The sequence below is a fragment of the Puma concolor genome, chromosome F2, assembly GCF_028749965.1.
Source record: "Puma concolor isolate L17-30 chromosome F2, mPumCon1.1.hap2, whole genome shotgun sequence".
Lineage (NCBI taxonomy): Eukaryota > Metazoa > Chordata > Mammalia > Carnivora > Felidae > Puma > Puma concolor.
The window spans coordinates 49737517-49762537 of record NC_141684.1 but is presented as its reverse complement, the minus strand read 5'-3'; the positions used below and the strand labels follow the sequence as shown (position 1 = coordinate 49762537).

General features: G+C 36.5%; 1 protein-coding gene across 7 annotated transcripts in view; it reads left to right on the top strand.

Moving 5' to 3' along the window:
* Positions 1-25021, top strand: part of WWP1 (WW domain containing E3 ubiquitin protein ligase 1) — a 140829-nt gene that overhangs the window by 102813 nt on the left and 12995 nt on the right. For all 7 annotated transcript variants that reach the window (XM_086695789.1, XM_086695787.1, XM_086695785.1 and 4 more), the window contains 8 exons: positions 1605-1680; positions 1788-1859; positions 3756-3844; positions 7309-7468; positions 10998-11131; positions 11220-11360; positions 15924-16044; positions 22145-22249. In XM_086695789.1, coding sequence (XP_086551915.1) covers positions 1605-1680; positions 1788-1859; positions 3756-3844; positions 7309-7468; positions 10998-11131; positions 11220-11360; positions 15924-16044; positions 22145-22249 — 898 coding nt within the window. The remainder of the gene's footprint in view (positions 1-1604; positions 1681-1787; positions 1860-3755; positions 3845-7308; positions 7469-10997; positions 11132-11219; positions 11361-15923; positions 16045-22144; positions 22250-25021) is intronic.

Sequence of the window (25021 nt, the reverse complement as noted above, 5' to 3'; positions counted from 1 at the left end):
TTGCAGTCCTGTCTCATTTGATTTAGGAGCATTTGACATAATACATTTGACACAATACGTTTTTAGCCATCTCAACTTCAGAGTGTGTCCAGAATCCCGTTATGTCTTACCATGTCCACTGCCACTACTTTGGTCAACTGGAGTGCACAGTGCCTCTCTGCTTTCTGTCCACACCTCATATAATGTTATTCTCCATAGAGCAGCAAGTAGTAAAAAGTCATTCCTTTGCACAAAACTTTCCAGTGATTTCCAGCTCAGTGAAAAGCAGATTCCTCACAATGGCCTCCAAGGCCTTAAAAAATGTGATCCCCGTTACCTCTTCAACTTCATCTCTGTTTTCTCTCCTTATTCCCACTGCTTCAGCTTCACTGGCCACATAGCTCTGCCTCAAGCACCTGGACTTTTACTTCTGGGTCTTAGCTGTTATTCTGCTCTTTCCTCAAATATGTACATGGGTTATGCCCTCCATGTTTTTGTTCAAATATTGATTTGTGAGCCCAACTCTGTTCACCCTTTTCAGGATTAAAACATCTCCCTATACACTCTGTATCCTTTTACATTGCCTTTTCCTCTCTCTCTTTAAAAAAAATTTTTTTAATGTTTATTTTTGAGAGAGAGACAAAGCATGAGTGGGGGAGGGGCAGAGAGAGGGGGAGACACGGAACCTGAGGCAGGCTCCAGGCTCTGAGCTGTCAGCACAGAGCCCGACGTGGGGCTTGAACTCACAGACTGTGAGATCATGACCTGAGCCGAAGTCAGACACTTAACCGACTGAGCCACCCAGGCGCCATTCTTGTTTTTTCTTTTTGAGGAGGAGTGGTAAGACATTTATCCCCTTCTAACACACTTCGTATATAATTTACTTATTTATTCTGTTTCTTGTTTTTCCACTTCACTGGAATATAACCTCCACAAAAACACATTATCAGTACCTGTTAACACATAACACTCTCATCAACTAGAAGAGTGCCAGGTAGTAGTATGTCTTACGTAAATATTTGTTGAATGAATTCACTTGAACCTGACAACACAAGAACGTTTTGCATCCATTACAAAACGTTCCCTAAGATCTTGAAAGTTCTTTATGTATGTATCTTAGGCTCTCCCTCAGTAGGCAGAAGACCCAGGCCTTCTCAGTGTGACTCACACCTGTCCCTTACATGCCACCCACTCTGTCTCTTCCGTCATTTACCAGTTGAGCTGTGTGACCTAGATGTCACTCGTTCTTAGAAATTGATTTTGCTTTGCATACTTTCTCACCAATGTTTAGTTTGAATTGGGCTTAAGATGTGGTAGAATTTCCTTCCCTGTCTTTTCTGTCTAGAGCCTCTATCCTCCTTAGATTTAAGTTATTATCAAAGTTTTTTTTTAATAGTAACAGACTTTAATATTTCATTTAACTTTGTTACAAAAGATCCACCCATATATATATAGTCTTACTTTTGTGTGTGTCCTCATTTTTCAGGCCTCTTAGCCCACTAAATTTATCTTCTTTCCCAGCAAATAGCTTTCCTGTGGTCATTTGTAGGACTCTGGTATACTCCACAATATTATATATCCAACTCTATTGTGAATTAACATGTTTTGTTTTGTTTTTCCTTTAGAACTAAAGGTGGTCCACAGATTGCTTATGAACGCAGCTTTAGGTGGAAACTTGCTCACTTCCGTTATTTGTGCCAGGTACTACAGTGGTAAATAAATCTTATGTTTGTAATCATTTAGTCTTATCTTTGTACTATACAAATACTATAACTTACATGATATCACGATACTATTTTTGTTTTTAGTCTAACGCACTACCCAGTCACGTAAAGATCAATGTGTCCCGGCAGACATTGTTCGAAGATTCCTTCCAACAGGTAAGGAAGATTTTATCAGAATAAATAGTACAGCTTGTCAGATTATATTCTATATATCTGAAGGGAGTTACAGTTTAGAAATTTTAAACCATGAACTGCCACTCACTGAGCGTGCATTATAATAATAATCATAATAAACCCCATCATGTATACAGTGATTACTAGATGCTTGACACTGGCATCTTAGGTTTATCATTTCATTTAATTCATCCTCACAACATCCCTTTGAGATAGCTCTTATCATTGTGTCCATTTTAAATAAACAGCTTCTGGAGCAAGTTGACACACTTTGACATTTATTTACTTTTCTAAGACTTTATTAACTCAAACAAGTCTTGGTAAATACTACCAAATTAAAATTAAATCAGTATAGATACTCTCTTTCATTCAAGTTTTCCTTCAGTAACCTTAATGTTTATTCTTATCTCTTGTAGCTTTCTGTTTAAAGGTTATGATCTAAAAGAGACCTCATCTGAGCACACTAGTTTAAAATGGCAGTACCTGCTCTCCTATGAGACTTTATTCTTTTCTGTAACACTTATCTGACCCATTTTGTCTCCCTTGTTAGAATGTAAGCTCCATGGTAGCACAGACTACTTCATTTACTGCTGTTATGCTAGTGCCTTGCACATAGCAGGTATTCAGTAAACATTTGGTGAATGAATGAACGAATGGAATATGTCTACCTTTCCTGAATCATCTGCAGAATATTTAAAGATGATAAATCTGGGGTACTTGGGTAGCTCAGTTGGTTAAGTGCCTGACTCTTGATTTCTGCTCAAGTCATGATCTCATGATTGTGAGATACAGCCCTGTGTGGAGCTCTGCACTCAGTATGGAGCCTGCTTAAGATTCTCCCTCTCCCTTTCTTTCTGCCCTTCCCCCACTTGAGCATGCTCATACCCTGCCCCCCAGTATTACAATGATAAACTAAAATTCCTTTTGTATACAGGCACACAAGGACTTTTACATAAACAAGCCCAAATAGAATAACAGCATTCCAGACTCAACAATATTCAGATCCTAGCTGAATTTTACTAGCTGTTGGAATTTGGGCATGATATTTAATATAGCTACTATCAAAAAATTTTTTGGTTTGAGTTAAGTTTTTGGTTTGAGTTAATAAATTCTTAGCTTGTTCTAAGCTCTGTTTGAGCTTTATTTTAGTAAGTATACATCCAAGTTCATGGAAGATTTACTTTGCTCTGTCCTCTGGTGTGGGGAGAATCATGGTCAATTTGATGTGCATGATTGCCTACCAAGCGAAGTCCTGCTGGTAAGCTGTGCCATCACCCAGACACACCAGTCTTGGCCTAGGTTTTATCATATGTGTGGTGGAATAATTCATTTTTATTCAAAAGTAAAGCCTGTTTACTAGTATCGTTAATGTAAGCCATTAAAGACTATGAAAATTGGGTATCTGTAAATAACTCTTTGCTTTAGCTGAGTTCCTTTCCTACTGATAAATGAAATCCGTGGTATAAGCAGGACCTACAACAAGCTCTTCTCATCAAATGTTGCTAGTTACAAAAATTTAGAAGTCAGCTTTTACAAGATTTTGGTAAAATTTGGAGAGTGACAGGGGACTGAATATTTTCTAAGCTTAAAAACTTTCTGTGTCACTTTTCCTCTTGCCACTAACCCAAAGTAGAACTACCATTTAATACTAGAAGAGGGGAAAGAGATTTTAGAAAGTGAATCACAGGAGGCATAAGAGTAAGGTACATCTCTACTGGTTTGTGGAACACATCAATAGATCTCTTTAATTAAAGGCATTGTATGAGATAAGGAAATGTATAATTCTGGAAATACAAATGAAATTTAAGTTGAATGATTTTGGAAGAAACTTGCACTGTATATGAGTGTTAAAATATCCATGTTTTTGTTTTTAATTAGATTATGGCATTAAAACCCTATGACTTGAGGAGACGATTATATGTAATATTTAGAGGAGAAGAAGGACTTGATTATGGTGGTCTAGCAAGGTAAAATAAAAACACATATCTGCTTTGCAATAAATATATCTCCATTGTAGTGGATGTATTCTTGAAAAGATACATTTTTTTCAGTAGCAATCCAGAGTTATTTTTAGAAACAAAAATTAAAATATTAGCACAATTCTAGAGGTAACCATTATTATTCCTGTCTTGGTTATCCTTTACATTTTCTCTGCATAGAAATAAATTTGTATGTGTGTGTGATATAGTACATATGCTGTTTTTTGGGTTTTTTTTTTTAACAGCTGTTAACAGCTGTAGTAACTTGATTTTATCATTTTATATCGACATATTTTCCTATCATATATGGAGATAATACTCTCCTTTATTTTAATGGCACTGATACTCTTATTTAATGTCTGCATAATATTGTATGCAGATATCATAATTAATAGATCAACATGCATAAGGTTTTTACTATTCTAACAGTGTATGTTGGTTTTATGTTTGTGTTTTAATCCAGTATGGATCCTTTTGAGAATAGTTTTACATTTATGAAATACATTGTTAACAGAAAATGTGAAGCAATATGATGGGAAATCCTTTTAATTTCAATTTTTTTTAATGAAAACCTTAAAAAATGTTTGCTTCACCCAAACCTAACTTGAAAGCAATTTATTTTTCAGCAGGACACACCTTCCTTAAATCTTTTAAAAGAATTAAACTTGCTTTTCATAGAAACACATCTTTTAAACCAATATGTCATAGTTGTACAGAATTACAAAATCACAACTTTAGTACAGTGAACAAAAACAGAAATAGGTGGGAGCATATATGTGGAGTTACCAGATTTGGTTAGTTAGCATATTTTCTCATCCAGTGAATTATTATTAAGCTTTTTCAGAAAGGAAACTAAATGTTCATATTACATCTATTTTGATTTATCTCAATTTCAGAAATTTTCAGACATTAAAAAGGAAGGTAGACGTTAGAAATGAAATGTGTTATTTTTAAAATGTCTGACTTTATAATACTCCTATTCTTGTCTGCACTCATACTTACCTCATTGGTTGGGTTTAGTTTTATATTTTGACATTTTAATGCATTTAGCCAGTTACTCCATAGTATGATTTTCTTATTCCCAAATTCTTAATTTTGATTCATGTATTAGTTTTGGTTTATTCAAGAGTTTACAAGGGTGATATACTCCTTTAGTTTTGCATATTTGAAAATGTGTTTTTGTGCTTTTGTATATAAACAGCGTCACTAGATATAAATGTCTTATGCAACACTAGTTTGTCCCCTTCTCTGTAGACCTTGCTTCACTGTCTTCTAGCATCGAATGGTACAGCACTGTGAAGTGGAAAGCCAGCACCTTATAGGAAACTTTTTTCTTTGGATGCCCACACAGTCCTTTTCCTTGAAGTTCATTAATTCATTAATTGTTGATTGTTTTATATCTTTTCTTAGGAACCTATTAAGATCTTTCTTAATTTAAGGGAAATTTTCTTCTATTATGTCTTTGAATATTTTTTCTGTTCCATTTGTTCCATTTTTCTTCAGGAACATCAGTCATGGGTATGTGGAATCTTCTTCGTCAGTCCTACCTGTCTGTCATCTTTTCTCTGATTATTTTTATCTTTGTGCTTTTCTATTTTGTTTTGATTTTCTCAAACCTATCCTCATGTCACTGTTTGCAGTACTGCCCTACATTTTGTTGCTTCTAATGTGATTTTTCTTCATTAGTGGCTTTACTGTTTTCTTCATTTTCTTCTCTAGGCTCTGCTAGCTCATCTGTTGTCTCATAATTTTTTTAACCTCTTGTATCTCTTTAGTTTATTAGAAAGTATAGAAAAGGATATGTTGAAAGTGAACTCTTCCACCTCTTATTAATTAGAATTTTTTCTTCTAATTTTAATGTCAGGGTATATAGGTCAGATACCATGTTATACATAAACATTCTTCTTTTAAATGTATTCCGTTTTCTCTGGGCTTCTAGTTTGCTAAAAGTGATCTGCCGCAACTGGAAATTCTGTTTCTGGTTTTTCTGTGTCTAAACACGTTCTCACAGATCCGTCAGCCCTTTTCCCTGGGGACATGTCTTACCTCAGCCTTGTCACAGTGGGAAGTCACTTAGTTCAACTACTATGTTGGGGCTGGATTTAGTTTTGTGGGTTAGTGTTTATCATTTCTTAGTTGATTTTGTTCAGGGAAAGATTGCCTTCTCTGTCAGACAGTTTCTGAGATTGTATTTTTAAAGCTTTAGAACAGTGTTTGTAAAAAGGCTTCCAGGCCAGATCTAGCCTGCCTAGTAATGGCCCCCACTGTGATTTAAAAAATTTTTTTCAATTATTTGATACATTAAAGAAAATCACTAAATCATGCTTAAGAATCAAGATTTCTGGGTTCTCTTTAAAAACCGTAGACCCATGTTGGCAGCTTCTCACGTGGCATCAATTGGCTGAATCTGAGTAGCTGATTCAGTCCTATAGAGTAGTATACACTCTTTCACTCTGTGCCCACCATTCCCCTGTCATCTAAGGACAATGATTATATGCCCAGAAATAATTCTTCCTTAAAACTGGTAATAACTTTTATTAGGGATACAGTAAAGAATGGGAGATTGGGGCTAGGTAGAGAATTGGAGGCTGTGTACAGAAGGAAGCCACTTGCTAATCACTGTAAGTATTTGAGCTTGGAACCCTGCTTTAGAAGCAATTACTGTTGAAGAGAATCTTGCAAATTGGGTTTATTTTGATATGTAAATTATTAATCTCTTATCTATTTGGATCTCATATGTATTGGACTTTGCTACATGAGGCAAAATTGATGGTAAAAAGTTAGAGAATGCTTATCACATTTAAAGGTTTCATCTTTTAAATTTTTGTTTCATTTGTAATACATTGACAATAAAAACCGTTCCTGAGCATCAGTGCGGTGTCTGTCAGTATCAACAGCAAATACTTATTAAAGCCTATTGCGTATAGATCCTAAAATGCCTATGAGTCGGTTACAAAAATATATGTTAAGACGAGGCTTTTGCTTTTGAGGAGCTTATAGTCTAGTGGATGGGCAGGTCATGTATAGGAAAATGAATAATATTGTGGTTGTTACCACAATACCACAGAGTACTCAGTGATTGATACAAATAAATATGTTGAAAATTGCTTTGAAAAGTTGCTTAAATGGGATGGATCTACGTTGTGCTGAAAGACAAAGTAGGACCTACATAGGCTGGCTTGACACTGAGGAGACATAGCCAGATGAAAGTATGGCATAAAAATAAGCATGTTACCTGTGAGTGGCACTGAGTTTGTAGTCTGGCATCATAAGAACTGCAGGTAACTGACTGGAGGGCCAGATCATAGGAAGACTTAACTGGAGGGCTGAGGAATTGGGCAGCCAAGTTACTACAGGCTGTTGAGCAGAGGTATGATATGTACATGGGTGTATTTAGGTTTGTTTTTATATTCATGTATGTATGAAAGCTAAAAAATTATCTTTTCTTTTAGAGAATGGTTTTTCTTGCTTTCACATGAAGTTTTGAACCCCATGTATTGCTTATTTGAGTATGCTGGCAAGAACAACTATTGTCTACAAATAAATCCAGCCTCAACCATTAATCCAGACCATCTTTCGTACTTCTGTTTTATTGGCCGCTTTATTGCTATGGTGAGTCCTGATTTTCCATTGTTTATTTATTCATTTATTTACTTAAACTTGTTTATCTCAAAAGTATTGTAGAGAAGACTAAAAAATGATCCGCATTATCCCTTATATATATTCCCAAACTTTGTTACCAAGGAAGTCTGCCTAGAAAGGAGAATACCAAAATACAATTTATTTTTTGAGTACCTATATGAAATCAAGATTATGAATACGAGGATTATTGATGTAGCCTTTTGGTCTTTAAAAGTCCTTTTATTTTATAAATTAAAGCATAATTATAGTGTGACTACTTTTGTGTAAAAGGAAAATCTGAGTTGTATAACATTTGGACTTGACTGATGTGCTGGGAGTTTTCAGAGCTTTACAGAAGCTCTTGTGGTGTGGAACTGTTGTGTTTTCAGAAGTGTTTGTATTTGTACTTTCTTACCTGTTTATTCACTCAGCAAATATTTATTGAGCACCTACTATAGCATGGTAGTATGACAGAGGTGAGACCATGATAAAAAGACATTGTCCCCGTTCTCTCTCTAACCCTTCTGTTAGAAGGGTTAACACATAACAAATACAGAATAACACATAAGTATGTGCCGAGGAACAAGGAGTGTTGCTTTTTTATATGGCACGATTAGAAGTGGCCTCTCTGAGGGGTCACACATGAACATAAAAGTGAAAGCAAAGAATTGAATGATGCATATATCTTGGAGAATAACATTCTAGACATAAGGAAGAGCAAGAAAAAGTCTCCAAAGTGTAGTTACATTTTTGATTGGGAAATGACATGCCTGGAGCAGAGTATATGAGAGAGAATGTGGTGGGAGATAGGGTTGAAAGGTACTGTGTGGGACCTCTAGGAAATTCACTTAAGGGTTGTGAGCAGGAAATAACATGATCAAAATAACATGATCTGACTTAGCTTTTATGAAATTTATCTTGCTGCTGTGTAGGAAAGAGACTATAATTGCGTGCAGAGGAGAGCAACAGTAGAAGCAGAGAGACCATTTATGACAATCCACGTGAGAGATGATAGTGGCTTTGGACTTAAGTGGTGTAGCAGTTGAGATCGTCGTGAGAAGTGGTTTGGATTCGGGGATATATTCTGTAGTTAGAGTTAACAGGGTTTTCAGACAGCTTAGATGCATAGTGTGAGAGCGTCAAGTATGGTGTCAAAATGTGCCTGGTTGCAGTGGCTGTCTCCTAAGGTGGCACAGCTGTGGCAAGAGCAAATTTGGGGGATTGGGAAAAATCAAGAAACTGGATTTGGTTTGTTAAGTTTTAGATACCTATAGATCCAAATGGAGATGTAGAGTAGGTGGATATAGAAGTCTGGTGATGAGAGGGTATCTAGATAGATCGGGCTTTGTGATCTTTTAAGGAATAAGTGTGGACAGAGAAGAAGGTTAAGGACATTGCAGGTCAAGGAGATGAGAAGGAACCAGCAAAAGAGCCGAGGCCGTGGAGGAGGTAGGAGACTCAAATAAGAACCTTGCTAGAAGATGAGGGAAGATGATCAGCTATGTTCGGTTCTGGTAGGCTGAGCAAGATGAGGTATGGGAAGCAGCCATTTGATTTGGCCAGGGGAAAGGCATTCCGGAGCAGTACAGAGGAATGGTTGGTGGGGGTGAAATCCAGAAAGAATGGAAGAGGAAATGGAGACAACAAATATAAACCTTTTAAGGAAGTTTGCTTCCTTTTAGGGAAATTGGGCAGTGTCTAGAAATAAATAAGGAATGGGTGGGGAATAAACCATTTATCTGCAGATGATGATGGCCAAGTAAGAGGAAAGAATTTGGTGAGGTCAAAGAGATAGGGACTATGGGAGCAATGACCTTGAGTAGGAGAGATGAAGAGATCTGTGTAGTCCACATAGAAGTAATAGATGACTTAATACAGTAAATAGATTCAGTTGCTTATAGTGAGCAGACCTGATGGAACACACAAAAATTCTCTTCTGATGGCTTCTTTTCCCTCACTGAAATAGACGGCAAAATCATAGGCTCAGTGGGAGTGGGGAAAAGAAGTATTTGAGGAATGAAATAGTCATCTGGGAGAGTGAATATAGTGGGGCATTAGGATTACCAGGTAGCACTAAGCTCCCACTCAAGGTTGTTGGTCATGAACCAGTCACCATGGTTGTATATGCATTTCTAGCATGTTTCAGCGCCCAGACACAGGCAGGGAGTAGGTTAAGAGTTGTGTTTAGCAGGGTTTTATATTTTGCCAGAAATTCATTGAAGGGAAGCTGGGTTTGGAGGTATACGAGGGAGTAATTTTAATGACTGATGGTGGAATCAAAATTGAATAAGGGGAGAAATAACTTTTTTGAGAAGCTGAGAAACAGTGATAAGTTTCTATGTATTTTTTAGATCCCAGTGGGGTCAAAAGTTGCAGGTATCACTGCAAAAGGCAGTGAGCTGGCAAATTAGGTGGTGGTTGAAATTGAGTTTGTGAAGAAATACAGTGGTTGCTAATAACAGTATCTAAGGTATGATGTCAAGAACGTTTAGCTAAATGAAAAACTAAGATCACTGAAAGGACTAAAAAGTCAGGAAAGTAAGAGAATCATCATTGTAGATGTTAGACTGTCCAAAATTATTTATGACGGTAGCACAGAAGAACACAGCATTGATGGAGTAACAAGGAGAAACCCAGAGATCTAGGGATGATAGCAGTGAAATGCGGACAGGGGTGGGGTGGTTAGCCACCAATGACAGTGTGAAGGCATGAGCTTAAAGACAGGCAGATTTAGGGAGGAGGAAATAGTAATGAAGAGCAACATATGCCTTACTTCCAGGCCTGGTGACAGGGGGATGGGAGAGAAACAGCACCCCTTTGGGAGGACGTAGAAGCGGAGTCCTCAGAAAAACACTAGATTTTTGTTAAGCAAGATGCTAAAGGATCTTCAAAGAATGATTTGAGTATATGAGCGATTTTGCTGATGGATCACGAGCCTCACAGGGTAGAGCATAGAGATGGTTTTGGGAGTTAGGGGAGGTGTGAGAAATGGAATTAGATTTTTAGATGGATGGGCAGTTGGTGGCGAGAATTGGGGTGCTGAGGGGATCTGGCGCTTCCTGCTTTGGCTGTTGTGAGCAGGTGTGAAAGCAAATGCTGTTAGTCCTGGAAATCTCTTAGGCAACTGTGGTCAGAAGAGGCGTGAAGAAGAGGTCTTGCCAGGTGCGTGCACGGGAGTGCTGAGGCTCCTTCTGTATTTCTGCATCCAATTAGGTTAATTTAATTTATAAAACACTGGAAAGAGTGGGGGTTTTGGTACTGTTCTTTTATTTTCCTTATAGTTATCAATAGGACATGATGTAGTTAAGTGTTATTTAACTCTGTCATTTGTTTTTCATACTTAGCATTTTATATAATTGGTTTTCATGATTTACGCTGGTTACTTATTTAAGTGCTTATTTTGGCCTGTGAAAATCTCATGGCCTGAGAAATCTCATGATTTCTCTGTTACTGTGTGCTTTGAATAAGAAAATTACTGTTTCATAAATTTTTAAGTAAAATTTTTTGTTTTTCTTGGCAGGCACTTTTTCATGGGAAGTTTATTGATACTGGTTTCTCTTTACCATTCTACAAGCGTATGCTAAGCAAAAAACTGACTATTAAGGATTTGGAGTCTATTGATACTGAATTTTATAACTCCCTTATCTGGATAAGGTTTGAAGATTTGTCTTTCAGTAAGGCATTTTCTTGAAGACAATTTAGATATCTGGTTAATTAGTCCATATATGTTTTTATCACCCAGAGACAACAACATTGAAGAATGTGGCTTAGAAATGTACTTTTCTGTTGACATGGAAATTTTGGGAAAGGTTACTTCACATGACCTGAAGTTGGGAGGTTCCAATATCCTCGTGACTGAGGAGAACAAAGATGAATATATTGGGTAAGGTGATATACTTGGTTGGCCTTAATTTCTAGAACTTCTAAAGCATGTCAGAACTAACAACTCTGTCTGTACCCTTCATTTGATTCCACGTTCACTCCTCTGGGAAGCTGTTCCACATTCATTCCCCCTTTCACGTATCCTTTTCTGTCATTTGCTCTCTACTCAATCTTCATCTCAGTTTATAAACATGCTCTCACAGGACTAAAAAATTCAAATGTACTAAAATAACTTCCCTTGCCTCTCATGGCTTAACATTTATTTAAGTTCTTCTCAACAGTACCAATCAGTGTTCTAGAAATGAGAATAGTGACCTTCAGTTTCCCACTCCCGCTTGCTATATGCATTCCCATCTTTGTCTAGATCAAAAATTATAGAACATTGGTGCTAAAAAGGACTTTGCAAAGACTGTGCAGTTTCATTATTTCTAGATGAAGAACCTAGGGTGCTCTGTTATAACGGTAGTAGCAAAGCCCAGCCTGTAGCCCAAGCCGTGACCAGTAATCTAATGCTCGATTCCTCTTCCATCTCACGTTTCCTCTTTTTTTTTCACAGTGCCCACCACAGCCTCTGTTTTGAAACTGTTCCTTTGAATCCCGTGATCTGCACCTCATGGATTTTCTTTAATTTCTCTTTAACGATGGTTATCTAAAACTCCTTTTCCTAAATGTGGATATTTTTCCAAGGTTCTTTATTCAACCTGCTTCTCTAAATAGACTGGCACCATGGCTTCAGTTTTCTAATAAAAGCAATATCTGAACTTTAGAAATAATTTCCAGGTAGATCCATACTTTTCCATGAAAGACAGATAATATTTTAGGCTTGTGAGTCGCATACAATCTCTCTTGGAACTATTCCACTCTGCTGTTGCAGCACAAAAGCACATAGACAAAATATGAACAGATACGTGTTGCTATCTATGTTTCCAACAAAATTACTGTGGACTCTGAAATTTGATTTCATATAATTTTCAAGTCAGATAATCTTTGAATATTTTCTCAATCATTTTTAAAAAGTAAAGACTATTCTTAGCTTACATGCTGTACAGAAAACAGGTGATGGGCTGGATTGGGCCCATGGGCCATAGTTTGTCAACTCCTCAACTACTAAATCAAGTTAAAATCAAATTTCTTTCTGTTATTTTTCCTATTGCCTTACTTGGCCTTGTTATCTCTATTAATGGTACTACCCTTGGATTCTTGGTGCCATCATCGTCTCAGACTTTATGTTCTTGATATTTGTTTCAAAAATGGGATCGTATCATACTCTAGCTTGCTTTTTCCATCCTCTATGTCAGTAGAGATAGACCTAACACATTTTCTAATAGCTAGATAAATTATGGTATACCCATTCTATAGTAGTCCTTTCTGCTAGTAAGTGTCATTCAGATTGTGTCCAGTTTGGGCCACTACAAACAAAGGCAAAGAAAACTTCCTTAAGTAAAGCTGTGTGTATCTGCTGCTTTTGTCTTTGTGGCATAGATTTCTAAAGTGAGGTAATTTCGTCGAAGACTGTTTAATTGATGTATTGCTTTTGCAAAAGGACATAGCTAACAATCCTTTCTTCCCTTTTTAACCCATAAAATTGCTATGGCCTTTCAATTTCACATCCTTAATGTCTCTTTGCCTATTAAGTTAATGCAGCTATTCCAGTGTGGCATTCTAGGCCTCTTCCTATTTTTCTGCTTAATTAGTTTTCTCTGAGAGGAGAAAACCAGTTTAATAACTGATTTTCTTCTTTATGTATCTTTATATTCTCTGAGGTTTTTTTGTTTTGCTTCTTTGTCATATAGTGAGCATTTATTACTCGTAAATAGCTAAATTGTTTTTTCCATTTTGAAAACAGTATGTTTCCAAAGATAGTTCCATAAGGCGCTGGGCATTTTGTATTCAAGCCATAAGCTTTCCACAGAAACCAACAATAGCTATTAAATAGCACATCTGAAGCATTTTTAAAATGCTGTCAATGTTTTCAAATATCAAAAGCAGATTAAATAAAATTTCATCATATAAAGGCCATATTTAGTTTGCTACTTTATATTTTATATTTTGTGTTAAGGTGATAACTGGTTTTTAAAGAGTTGCCCATGTAATACCTGTTATATAAGAGTTGATATCTAATCTTGAATATAACAATTTTTGCTTAATTGTTTCAGTTTCTGAAACAATAACAGACTTTAATCTTGTTTTTTTTTTTAATCTTGCTCTTTAAAATTATGTAAAAATACTATTCTTTTTTAATTGTGATATTTTGGTTTTAGTGTACCGCAGTTAATCTCTGAGTAAATGAATGGTAGAGAGATGTATGAAATGCTGTCAGAATCCAAAGTGAGATTGATTCTGCTAGGACTCAGGAAAGTTTTTCCCACGGCATTGCATGTTAGGTCTGAAAAGATGGAGTGCTTTTTGGAGGGAGGGAAATAGCAAAAGCAGAGGAATTGAGGTATTAAAGGGATTAGTTTATCCCAAGAATCTATAGCCACAGAGGAGATATAGTGGCTAGCTAGGAGCCTTGAATGGTAGCCAGATTTGCATTAGTCTAGGGAAACTTTTATGTCTAAGAAACCTGGATTTTTGCTCTATTAGGAGAGTCATCAAAAACAAATGAAAACTAAGATGAAATGATCAGAATTATTTCTGGAAGGCTAATCCTAGCATCTTTGTGGAGGTTGAATTGGGAGGGATGGATGGAAGGGCGGGGAGTAGTTAGAGATCTGAACATAGTTAAAAGGCTCTTTCAAACTTCTGGTAGTTGGTATTGTAGACCTACCTGAAACAGGTGAGGTAAAAATGAAGGAATGGATTTTTGAGGATATTATAGGAATAGAATAGTTCAGATTCAATGATTGATTACATGTAATGGGGGAAATACTAGTAAATGAAATATTTGAGGTTTCTGAATTGGTTAACAGTTGAACATGTTAATTATCTTTTTTTTTTTTTTTTAATTTTTTTTTTCAACGTTTATTTTTGGGACAGAGAGAGACAGAGCATGAACGGGGGAGGGGCAGAGAGAGAGGGAGACACAGAATTGGAAACAGGCTCCAGGCTCTGAGCCATCAGCCCAGAGCCCGACGCGGGGCTCGAACTCACGGACCGCGAGATCGTGACCTGGCTGAAGTCGGACGCTTATCCGACTGCGCCACCCAGGCGCCCCACATGTTAATTATCTTTAAGTAGTAAAGAGCTAGAAAAGAAAAGGCAGAGAGCTCAGTGATGCCAACATTTATGGACCAGTGAAACCAATGAAAGGAACAAAGTAGCTAAGTCAGTTAAGGAGCGGTGGTATTGTCAGATCAGAGAACTCTCTGAGGGTTGGGAATGCTAACACCCAGTGTTACAGGAAGTTCATGCAGCAGGAGTAATTTTGAAGAGGGCATTGGGCTTGGCAATTGAGACTTCTTTGGTGACATATGTGAAGAGATTTGTTTATCCTCCAGAGTGAAATCTTGAAAACCCAGACCATTACAGTGGTTTAAAATTTGGATGAATAGAGCTGAGAAGTGGAGACAGGATAGAGTACTCTTCTAATAGGAGTGGTGGTAAAGAGCAAAGACAGTAGTTAAAAGCAAACACTGGGTTGAAGGGAGGGTTTTGGAAAATAATGGTCTGAGCATCCATGTGGGCAAATGGGAAGTGGGGTAGGAAGGTAGAGTTGAGGGCTTGGGCAAAAGAAGGTGAGTTATTGATGAAGAAAATTGTAGAGGCAGCAAGGATGAAAAGTTTGCCTCAGCAGAGAATAAAATCAGCTTCCTTTGGGACACGGGAAGAGGCGTTTGGAAGGGGAGGAATGTGGATAATCGCCTTTCCCTTTGTCTGCTGTTTCTGGTGTCTTCTCCTCATCAGTAGTCTGTGCTGCTTCCACAGGGACCTCCAGACCCACCTACTGTCAGGGCCCCTTGTATAGATTCTGCATCACTATACAGATTCTCTTCCTTCTTTTTATTACACTTCCCTCCTGTATGTCTGCATTATATGTCTCCTCAGAATGTTTCTTCTCATCTTTTCTATTCTTTTAGGAAATCTTTGTGTTCTCTCTAATGAATTAACATGTAAAGAACCAGTTCCCCAGCTTTAAGCCTTCTCAGACAGAGGGACCATACCGCATTTAAGCATATGGCCTGCAGACAGACTGTTACCGAGACAGTCCCTTGCTTTCCCCGCTGTGCAAGGCTGAGTCAGAGTTCTCAAGTCTCCCTTGGCAAATGGTTTGCTGGGAGGAGAACCTGTTGAATGACTGTAGCCTTTCCCTTACTGTGTCAGTTAGACAATATCTGGAATTATTTGTTACACATGAACAGGAAATAGTAAGTGTTGAACTGTGGCTGTCTTACTGACAAATAAAGAACTTCCTATTTTGAAAAGCATCCTTTCTAGCCACAGATGTGCTAGAACTGATTTCCTCATGGAGAAACATGTTATGTACATAAACACACAAACATGTATATGTTACATATGTATGGTATATTTGGAAAAAGAGACGGAATTTTAGAAGTAGTTGGTGTTTCTAAGCTTTTACCTCACATGCAGATTAACTATTTTTAAATATTGTTTTTATTTTCAGTTTAATGACAGAGTGGCGTTTTTCTCGAGGAGTGCAAGAACAGACCAAAGCTTTCCTTGATGGTTTTAATGAAGTTGTTCCTCTTCAGTGGCTCCAGTACTTTGATGAAAAAGAATTGGAGGTTAGGGCTTTTTTATTATGCTGTTTAGAAAATGTTAATGGGAGGAGGGACTGTTTTTGCGCTTCTACAGGATGTCCACACATTTTTGAATGATGTGGCACAATCTTGAATTCTCTTATCCATCTCAGTGTTCAGGATGTATTAAAATCCCAGCATGGGGTGATGGTCTTAAGTTCTCTAAACCATGATGATGTCATGGGCACAAAGTCCTTAATCAGTGCCCCCATCCTGAAGAATGAGTTCAACCTTGTTAATAACTTGGGGAACTTAGTAAAATCCTGGGTTAGTAGTGAGTTGCCCCAAAGATCAGTTTTTTAAGTCATGAGTTCTTAGTGGTCTTAACTGCATTCAGACTTATTAGAAGTATATCAGAGCTTCTTTTTTTGGAGGGATGTGGGAAAGTACACACGACAAAATTTACCATTTTGAATATTTTTAATTGTACAGTTCAGTAATGTTAAGTATATTCCCATTATTGTGCAACCAATCTCCAGCACTTTTTCATTTTGCAAAACTGAAATTCTATACAGGTCCCCATTTCTCCTTCTTGGCCCCGCCATTCTACTTTCTATGAGTTTAACTACTCTTGGTGTCTCCTGTAAGTGAAATAATGCAGTATTTGTCTTACTATGACTGGCTTATTTACTTAACATAATGTTCCTCATAGTTGATTCATATTGTAGCATGTGTAAGAATTCCTTCCCTTTTTAAGGCTGAATAGTATTCCATTGTATGTATATATCTATACATTTTGTTTATTTATCAGTCAATGGATATTTGGGTTGCTACTACCTTTTGGTTTACTGTAAATAAAACTGCCATGAACATGGATCTATAGATATCTCTTAGAGAGTCTGTTTTCAGTTCTTTTAGATGTATACTCAGGAGTGGTATTGGTGAATCATATAGTAAATCTATGTTTAATTATTTGAGGAACTACCACACTTCTGTAGTGGCTGTACAATTTTACATTCCCACCAAAAGTGTGCACAGGTTCCAGTTTCTTCACATCTTTGCCCACACTTGGTATTTTCTGTTTTATTTTATTATAGTAATGGGTATAAGGTGATATCCCATTGTGGTTGCGATTTATATTTCTCTAATGATTAGTTATGGTGAATTCTTGAAGTCTTCTTTCCCCATATAGATTAGAACACAAGGCAGGGCTGTGGAAAGTCCTTGGTATTTCTTCTCTGCCTCCTTTGGGTATAGTGTTTTAACTTTAGCCATCTTTGGTTCTCTGTTAAGACACCATAATCAAATGTGCATATAAAAAGTTAGCATGATGATTTATATATACAGTAATATTCCCTTATAGAAATTTGCCTTCTGGTAACTGACAAGTATATGAAAATAAGGACTTTGAGCCTGGATGACATGCAGACTCTATAAATCTGGCTAACATCTCTTTCTTAATAGCTTGACTACACAGATTAGCAGAAACACATCAGAAGAATAGAATGGAAGATATCAGTATTTAATCTTTTTTTTAAATCACACACTTCATTAAGAATCTGAAGAAAATTAAATAATTTTGTGTCTTCAAAATGTATACACCTAAAGTATTCCATACCATTAAGAGCTCCTATTTTAACACTTTTCCAAAGAAGACATCCAGATGGCTAACAGACATGAAAAGATCCTCAACATCACTCATCATCAGGAAAATACAAATCAAAACCACAATGAGATACCACCTCACACCTGTCAGAATGACTAAAATTAACAACCCAGGCAACAACAGATGTTTGTGAGGATGCAGAGAAAGAGGAAGGAACTCTTTTGTACTGCTGGTGGGAATGCAAACTGGTGCAGCCACTCTGGAAAACAGGATGGAGGTTCCTCAAAAAATTAAAAATAGAGCTACCCCATGACTCAGCAATTGCACTACTAGGTATTTATCCAAAGGATACAGGAGTGCTGATTCAAAAGGGCATATACACCCCAATGTTCATAGCAGCACTGCTGACAATAGCCAAAGTATGGAAAAAGCCCAAATGTCCACCAAATGATGAATGGATAAATAAGATTTGGTATATCTATACAATGGAATATTACTTGGCGATGAAAAAGAATGAAATCTTGCCATTTGCAACAACATGGATGGAACTAGAGTGTATTATGCTAAGCAAAATAAGTCAGAGAAAGACAAATATCATATGATTTCTACACTCATGTGGAATTTAGGAAGCAAAACAGATGAACATAGGAGAAGGGAAGCAAAAATAAGATAAAAACAGAAAGGGAAACAAACCATAAGTGACTCTTAAATATAGAGAACAAATTGAGGATTGCTGGTGGGGTGTTGGGTCGGGGGGATGGGCTAAATAGGCGATGCGCATTAAGGACGGCATTTGTTGGGATGAGCACTGGGTGTTATATGTAAGTGATGAATCACTCAATTCTGTTCCTGAAATCATTATTATATTATATGTTAACTAACTTGGATTTAAATTTTTTAAAAACTAACAAAAAAGCTCCTACTTTGGAGGCACACCTAGTGAAAGAGGGATATTACAGCCAGAGTCCAACATTAGAGCAGAGATGAAACTAAGACAGTAGATCTGAAAGGGTATGAAGAGACGCATACTTTCATATAGCCCTTGGTAGATACAGTTGTCTCATGCATAGCCCTGTGAAATAGTTTGACCATGTGTTAGTTTCCTTTTACATATAAGGGGACTAAAGCTCTTATTGTTACTGATTTGCCTTTAGTTCATGGTACAGAACTGTGAGAAAATATAGATCTTTTTTGTTGTTATTTTTGCTTTATCTTGATTTTTATTGTTCTTTTACATCCATTCATCATCTCTCTTAACCATGAATAATACCACAATAATGGGCATGTATACCATTATTGAAAATAATGATTATTGATAATCATGCCCCTTTACAAGTTAAAATGTTTCAACTATGAAGATGTAACAGTCATTCTTTATAAAAACTCTCATCACAGTAGGAATAGAAGGCCACTTTCTCAGTTTGTTAAAGAGGATCAACGAATAAGATAAACCCTGACATCATTGTGAATGGTGGTATCTTCAATATTTCATATTGAGATTAGGAGCAGGGGCAAAACTCTCATCCTTTATATTACCCACTATACCAGATATTCCCCACTGGCCCAGCCAGTGCAGTAAAGCAAAAGTAGAAACAAAAAGCATAAAGACTGGAAAGAAGTAAAATGGCCTTTATCCATGGATAATAACATATGATAGTCAACTTAGAAACTCCTAAAGAACCTACCAAAGAAAAAAACCACTAGAAATAACAGCAAATTTAACAAGACTGTAGGATAGAAGGCCAGTAATTAAAAAATCAAGTATATATTTTCTATGTACCGGCAACAAATGCTTAGAAATTGAAATTTTAAAGTTTTATTTACTAACGCATCAAAAAAATAAATGTAACCAAAGGCATGGACGACCTCTGTACTGAAAACACAAGACATTGCTCAGAAAAATTAAAGATGACTTGGAGTGCCTGCATGGTTTCAGTGAGTTAAGTGTCAAACTCCTGATTTCAGCTCAGGTCATGATCTCATGGTTCGTGAGATCAAGCCCTGTATGGGGGTCTGTGCTGACAGTGCAGAGTCTGTTTGGGATTCTCTCTCCCTCCCTCTCTTTCAACATAAATAAACCTTTAAAAAATTATTTTTATTTAAAAAAAATTTTTTAAGTTTGTTTTGAGAAAGACAGCATGAGTGGGGGAAGGGCAGCTAGAGAGGGAGAGGGAGAATCCCAAGCAGGCTCTGTGCTGCCAGCACTGAGCCCGATGTGGGGCTTGAACCCCCAGAGCTGTGATATCATGACCTGAGCTGAAACCAAGAATCTGATCCTTAACCGACTGAGCCACCCAGGCGCCCCAACCTTTAAAAAATTTTTAATGTTTATTTTTGAGAGAGAGAGAGACAGTGTGCGACTGGGAAGAGGGGCATAGAGAGAGGGAGACACAGAATCCATAGCAGGCTCCAGGCTCTGAGCTGTCAGTCCAGAGCCTGATGTGGGGTTCAAACTCAAACTGCAAGATCACGACCTGAGCCAAAGTCAGATGCTTAACTGACTGAGCCACCCAGGTGCCCCAATAAACATTTTTTTTTTTTTTAAAGAAAAAGATGACTTAAATAGATGGGAAGATACATCATATTATATGTTGGAAGACTCTATTATAAATGTCAGTTCTCTCCAAATTGATCTGTATATTCAACACAATCCCAATCAATATCTGGAATAATTTTTTGTAGAAATTAACAAGCTGATTTTAAAAATACAAAGAAATGCAAAGGCTCTAGATAAGCTAAAACAGTTTTGAAAAAGAACAGACTTGGAGGATGTTCACTGCCTGATTTCAAAAATTATTATTAAGCCATAGTCATTATAGCAGTGTGATGCTTTTGAAAGGATACACAAATAGATCAGTGGAACACTAGAGAGTTCAGAAATAGATCCACACATATATTGTGAATTGATTTTTAACAGAAGTCTACTATTTTTCAGTGAGGAAAGAAAAAGTCTTTTAAAATGATGCTGGATCAACTAGATGTCCATATAGAAGAAAATTAACATTGACTCCTACTTTAGTCTATGAAAAAAGATGAAATCATAAATGTAAATATGAAAGCTATAAAGAAAACAGAGTAATCTTAGTATGGGCAGAAGTTTCTTAAGAATACAAAACAATAAACCACACATACACAAAAAGGATAAAGACTTCATCAAAAGTAAAACTTCTGCTCTTCAAAAGATACTGTTAAGCAAATGAAAAGGCAGTCTACACACTGGGAGTGTGTGTATGTATGTGTATGTGTGTACACACACACACACACACGTATTTTAACTCTTAAAACTCCGTAAAAAACAATTTTCTAGAATGGGCAAAGACCCACTTCACAAAAGAAGCTATGATGGCAAGTAAACACATGAACTATAACTCATTATTGGGAAAATGCAAATTAAAACTAAATGAAATTAAAACTGCAAATTGAAACTGTAAATGAAAACACTTTGGGATCGTGTTGGTAGTTTCTTACAATGTTAAACATATATATCAGCTGCTTATGCCCTGGCAGTTCCACTGTTAGGTATTTATTCAAGTGCAATAAAATATATATTTATACAAAGATTTTTACATAAATGTTCATCACAACTTTATTCATCAAAGCCAAAAATTTGAAGTAACCTAAATGACCATTAAGAAATGAAAGAATAAGTAAATTGTATAATGAACGCGAATCCCATAGACATGGTGTTGACAGGTGGAGGCAGGGGGTGGAGACAGCAGAAGAGTGTTAATTGTGTAGTGTGTGTGTGTGTGTGTGTGTGTGTGTGTGTGTGTGCGCGCGCGCATGTGCATGTGTGATATTCTCAGAAACTTAACCTGTGATGAAATCATTGATTACGTAGAGCCAAAGACAAAGATGGTGTTTTTCTCTGCAAAAAGAGTCATAATGGGAATATTCTACATCTTGATTGTGGTGGCAGTTACATAGGTGTATATATCTGTCAAAACTCATCTAACTATACTTAAAATACATGCATTTTATTGCCTGTACATTATAGCTCAAAGTTAACTTAGGAGAAATGAAGTATTGGACTACCTCATTATGCCAAAAATAGCTTTCATCCCCTATGTAATTCAGTGGGCTTATTTGAAAATTTCACATAGAATATTTTATTCCCAAAGCCTGGGAAAATTAATAACAGGAATTAGTATATTTTTAACTTTAAATGGAAGATAGCATAGATGAAGAAAAAAAAAGAACCAGAAATTTACATTTGAAACTTAACAGTTTGGACACCTAATTTGGGATACATTTTTAGTAAGAGATTCTTCTAGCATAGCTAATGTTTTTCTTGAAGAATAAAAACTCTAAGTTGTTTTCAGGGTGAGTTCAATAAACATGGAAAAGATAAAGTACCAAAGAATCCTTGTTCTAAATTGCTACAAATTTTCTTGGATTTGCTGTGATCATTAGTTGTCATGCATGCAGCTGTTCACATAATTAGGCCATGTGCACAAGTGTTTGTTAGCAAATTTCAGTCCTATAGTTATTCGCTTCACTAAATCTGTACTGTGACCTGCTACTGTGTTCATTTCCCAGGTTATGTTGTGTGGCATGCAGGAGGTTGACTTGGCAGATTGGCAGAGAAATACTGTGTATCGTCATTATACAAGAAACAGCAAGCAGATCATTTGGTTTTGGCAGGTATTTGCTTTTATCTTTTTGAAACAAAGTGTTCAAAGAAAATGTTTTACCATGAAACAGTAGTTTAAAAAAAGTTCATTTTTAAAATTGAACCTGCCATTTGAATTCCAAATCAGAAGTGAAGAGTTTGTTGTTTTTTTTGTCTTCCTAAATGGGAGAATGAATGACAGGATCTTCTTTAAGTAATAGTTTAATGGTAATACTTGTAGGTGTAGCATTTTTTCCCCCAGTAGTATCATAGCATTCTAAAAATTCTACTTAGTTCTGGAAGTAAATGAGGAAGTATGGGTTTTTTTTTTTTAATGAGAAAGTCAGTGCAGATACATAATTCCTGTGAAGGTGATAATATGCTAGGGAATGAGAATGGTCTGGAGGATAATGTCCAAGAATGACTTCCTTTTCTCTTTCCCTCCCTTGGGTCCCTTTCTTTGTTTTGTTGGTGTTTTAGCTTAAACTACAGTAGGGTGGTCTCATCCAAGTGCTGCAATACTAATATTGAAGCACAGTTTATTTTATTAGATTTTGCATTTTGTGTGTTTGAGAATTTAAAATCTTTAGGCCAGGGATTTTCTTCACATAAATCTACTAATTGAGACTCATTTGAGCAGTTTAGCGACGGAACTTCTCGTATACCTATGCTTAACTTTCACTTTCAAATGAAAACTAAGCCTGGGACTTAGATTTACTAGAAGTGGAATCTTTTGGTAAGGATATGTGTCATTTATTTATTAATTAATACTTTAAGGAAGTGTAGACACTTGTAGAAATTTATCTTATGTACTTCAGCATATGCAAAATGGCACATACTATTTATTGCACCATTATTGGTATACTAACAGAGACCTGAAACACCTAAATGTCTGTTGGGAGGGTACTAAGTAAATAAATTATGATATATCTGCTCTGTAATTCTGTACCTTGTAATCATTCTTTTACTTTTTTTTTTTTAATTTGCTTATTTTTGAGAGAGAGAGAGAGAGAGAGCAAGCAGGGGATGGTTAGGGAAAGAGGGAGACACAGAATCCGTAGCAGGCTCCAGGCTCTAAGCTGTCAGCACAGATCCGATGTGGGGCTTGAACCCACAGACTGAGATCATGACCTGAGCCGAAGTCGGATGCCCAACTGACTGAGCCATCCAGGCACCCTAGCATTCTTTCACTTCTTTTAATGCAAATTAATAAAAATATTGGAAAATATGTTTCAGTAGTTTTGAAGGGGAAAGGAACCTGTGTATATAATGTGCTATTTGGTTAAAAGGAAAATTTACATTCTGTATATTCAAAGTGTATGTTGGTACAGCTGACCCTTGAACAATAAAGGGTTTGAGTTGTGCTAGTCTGCTTCTGTGCAAATTTTTTATAGCACAGTACTGTAAATGTTTCTGTAGCTTCTTTTATTACAAAAATTAAGTATATGATATATATACAAATATATGTGTTAATTGGTTATCAGTAAGGCTTCTGGTCAACAATAATCTATTAAGTTTTGAGGAATCAAAATTTGAATGTGGATTTTCCCAAAATTTCAACTACATGGGGTATCCGCACCTCTAACTGCTGCATTGTTCAGTGGTCAACTGTATATGAATATAGCGTCTTTGAAAAAAGGTAGAGAAAACTGGCAGCAAGGTGTGAAAGCTGTTCTTGATGCTGTACCTTTTACTACCTTTCAGTTCTGTACTGGGTGCTGTGTATATCTATTACCATTTATAAAAACTAAACAAGGGCCACCTGGCTCGCTCAGTCATAGAGCATGTGATTCTTGATCCTCAGGGTCAGGAGTTCAAGCTCCACACTGGGCACAGAGCTTAGAAGAAATAAATAAATGAATAAAAAATCAAAAGGGAATAAACCCATTTTCAAGCCTAAAATATCTGAATTGCATCACATACAGAATGTATGCAGGTGTCTGCAGTCTTCCTTTTTAGGGTCTTTACTAGCTTCCTTACTAGTCAGGGACTACTAAGAACATGAAGTTCCCTGACTTTTCCTTTGGACATTTGTATCTGTATACCTGAGAAGCTTCAGCTTGAGGTCCTATAAATCCAAATGAGTAGTTGTGTTTTGCGAATTGAGTTTGTTTTAGGGAAAGGGTTGGTTTATGCCAGACGTGGTAATGAGCTGTTTGTGTCTTGATGAAATGTGTACCTCAACACAGTTTTATGCAGAAGTGTTTTTGGTCATTATTAGCACTTTTTGTCTCATCCTTAGGTAATGTATATTCTTGTTTACTTTTTATAAATTTTATTTTTAGGATACATTTCTACTCTTAGACTGCTCCAAAAGTTGACTTGCCTTCTATTACAAGACAATCAGATCAATTCAAATCAGTATTGCACCACATTACACATTTATGTCTGTCTTTGAAAAGATAGTAAATGAACTAAATATTTTTAACAAAATGCATCCTTGTAGTTTTCAAGTATGAAGAATCCAAAGAGTTGTGTAAATAGTATCTAGTAGGAGAAAACAGATCAAACTATTGAGAATGGCGACTGTTATAAGGGCTAAACACACAAAAAGCATATAGCACAGAGGTAGGCAGGAGCCCTAACTAGGTGCTAGCTGTGATATTGTAGCCAAACAAACAACATCTGTCCTGGTTACCTTTTAGTGGTTTGACATTTATAAGCCTCCCGTTTCCTGTCTGTATGATGGATGTAATAATATTGATGGACAATCAGTGTTGTAATTGTGAGGATTAACTGAAGTAAGATCGCTGGTATATTTAACATGTGCCTAACCTTAATAATTCTTGAAGAAATTTAAGAAC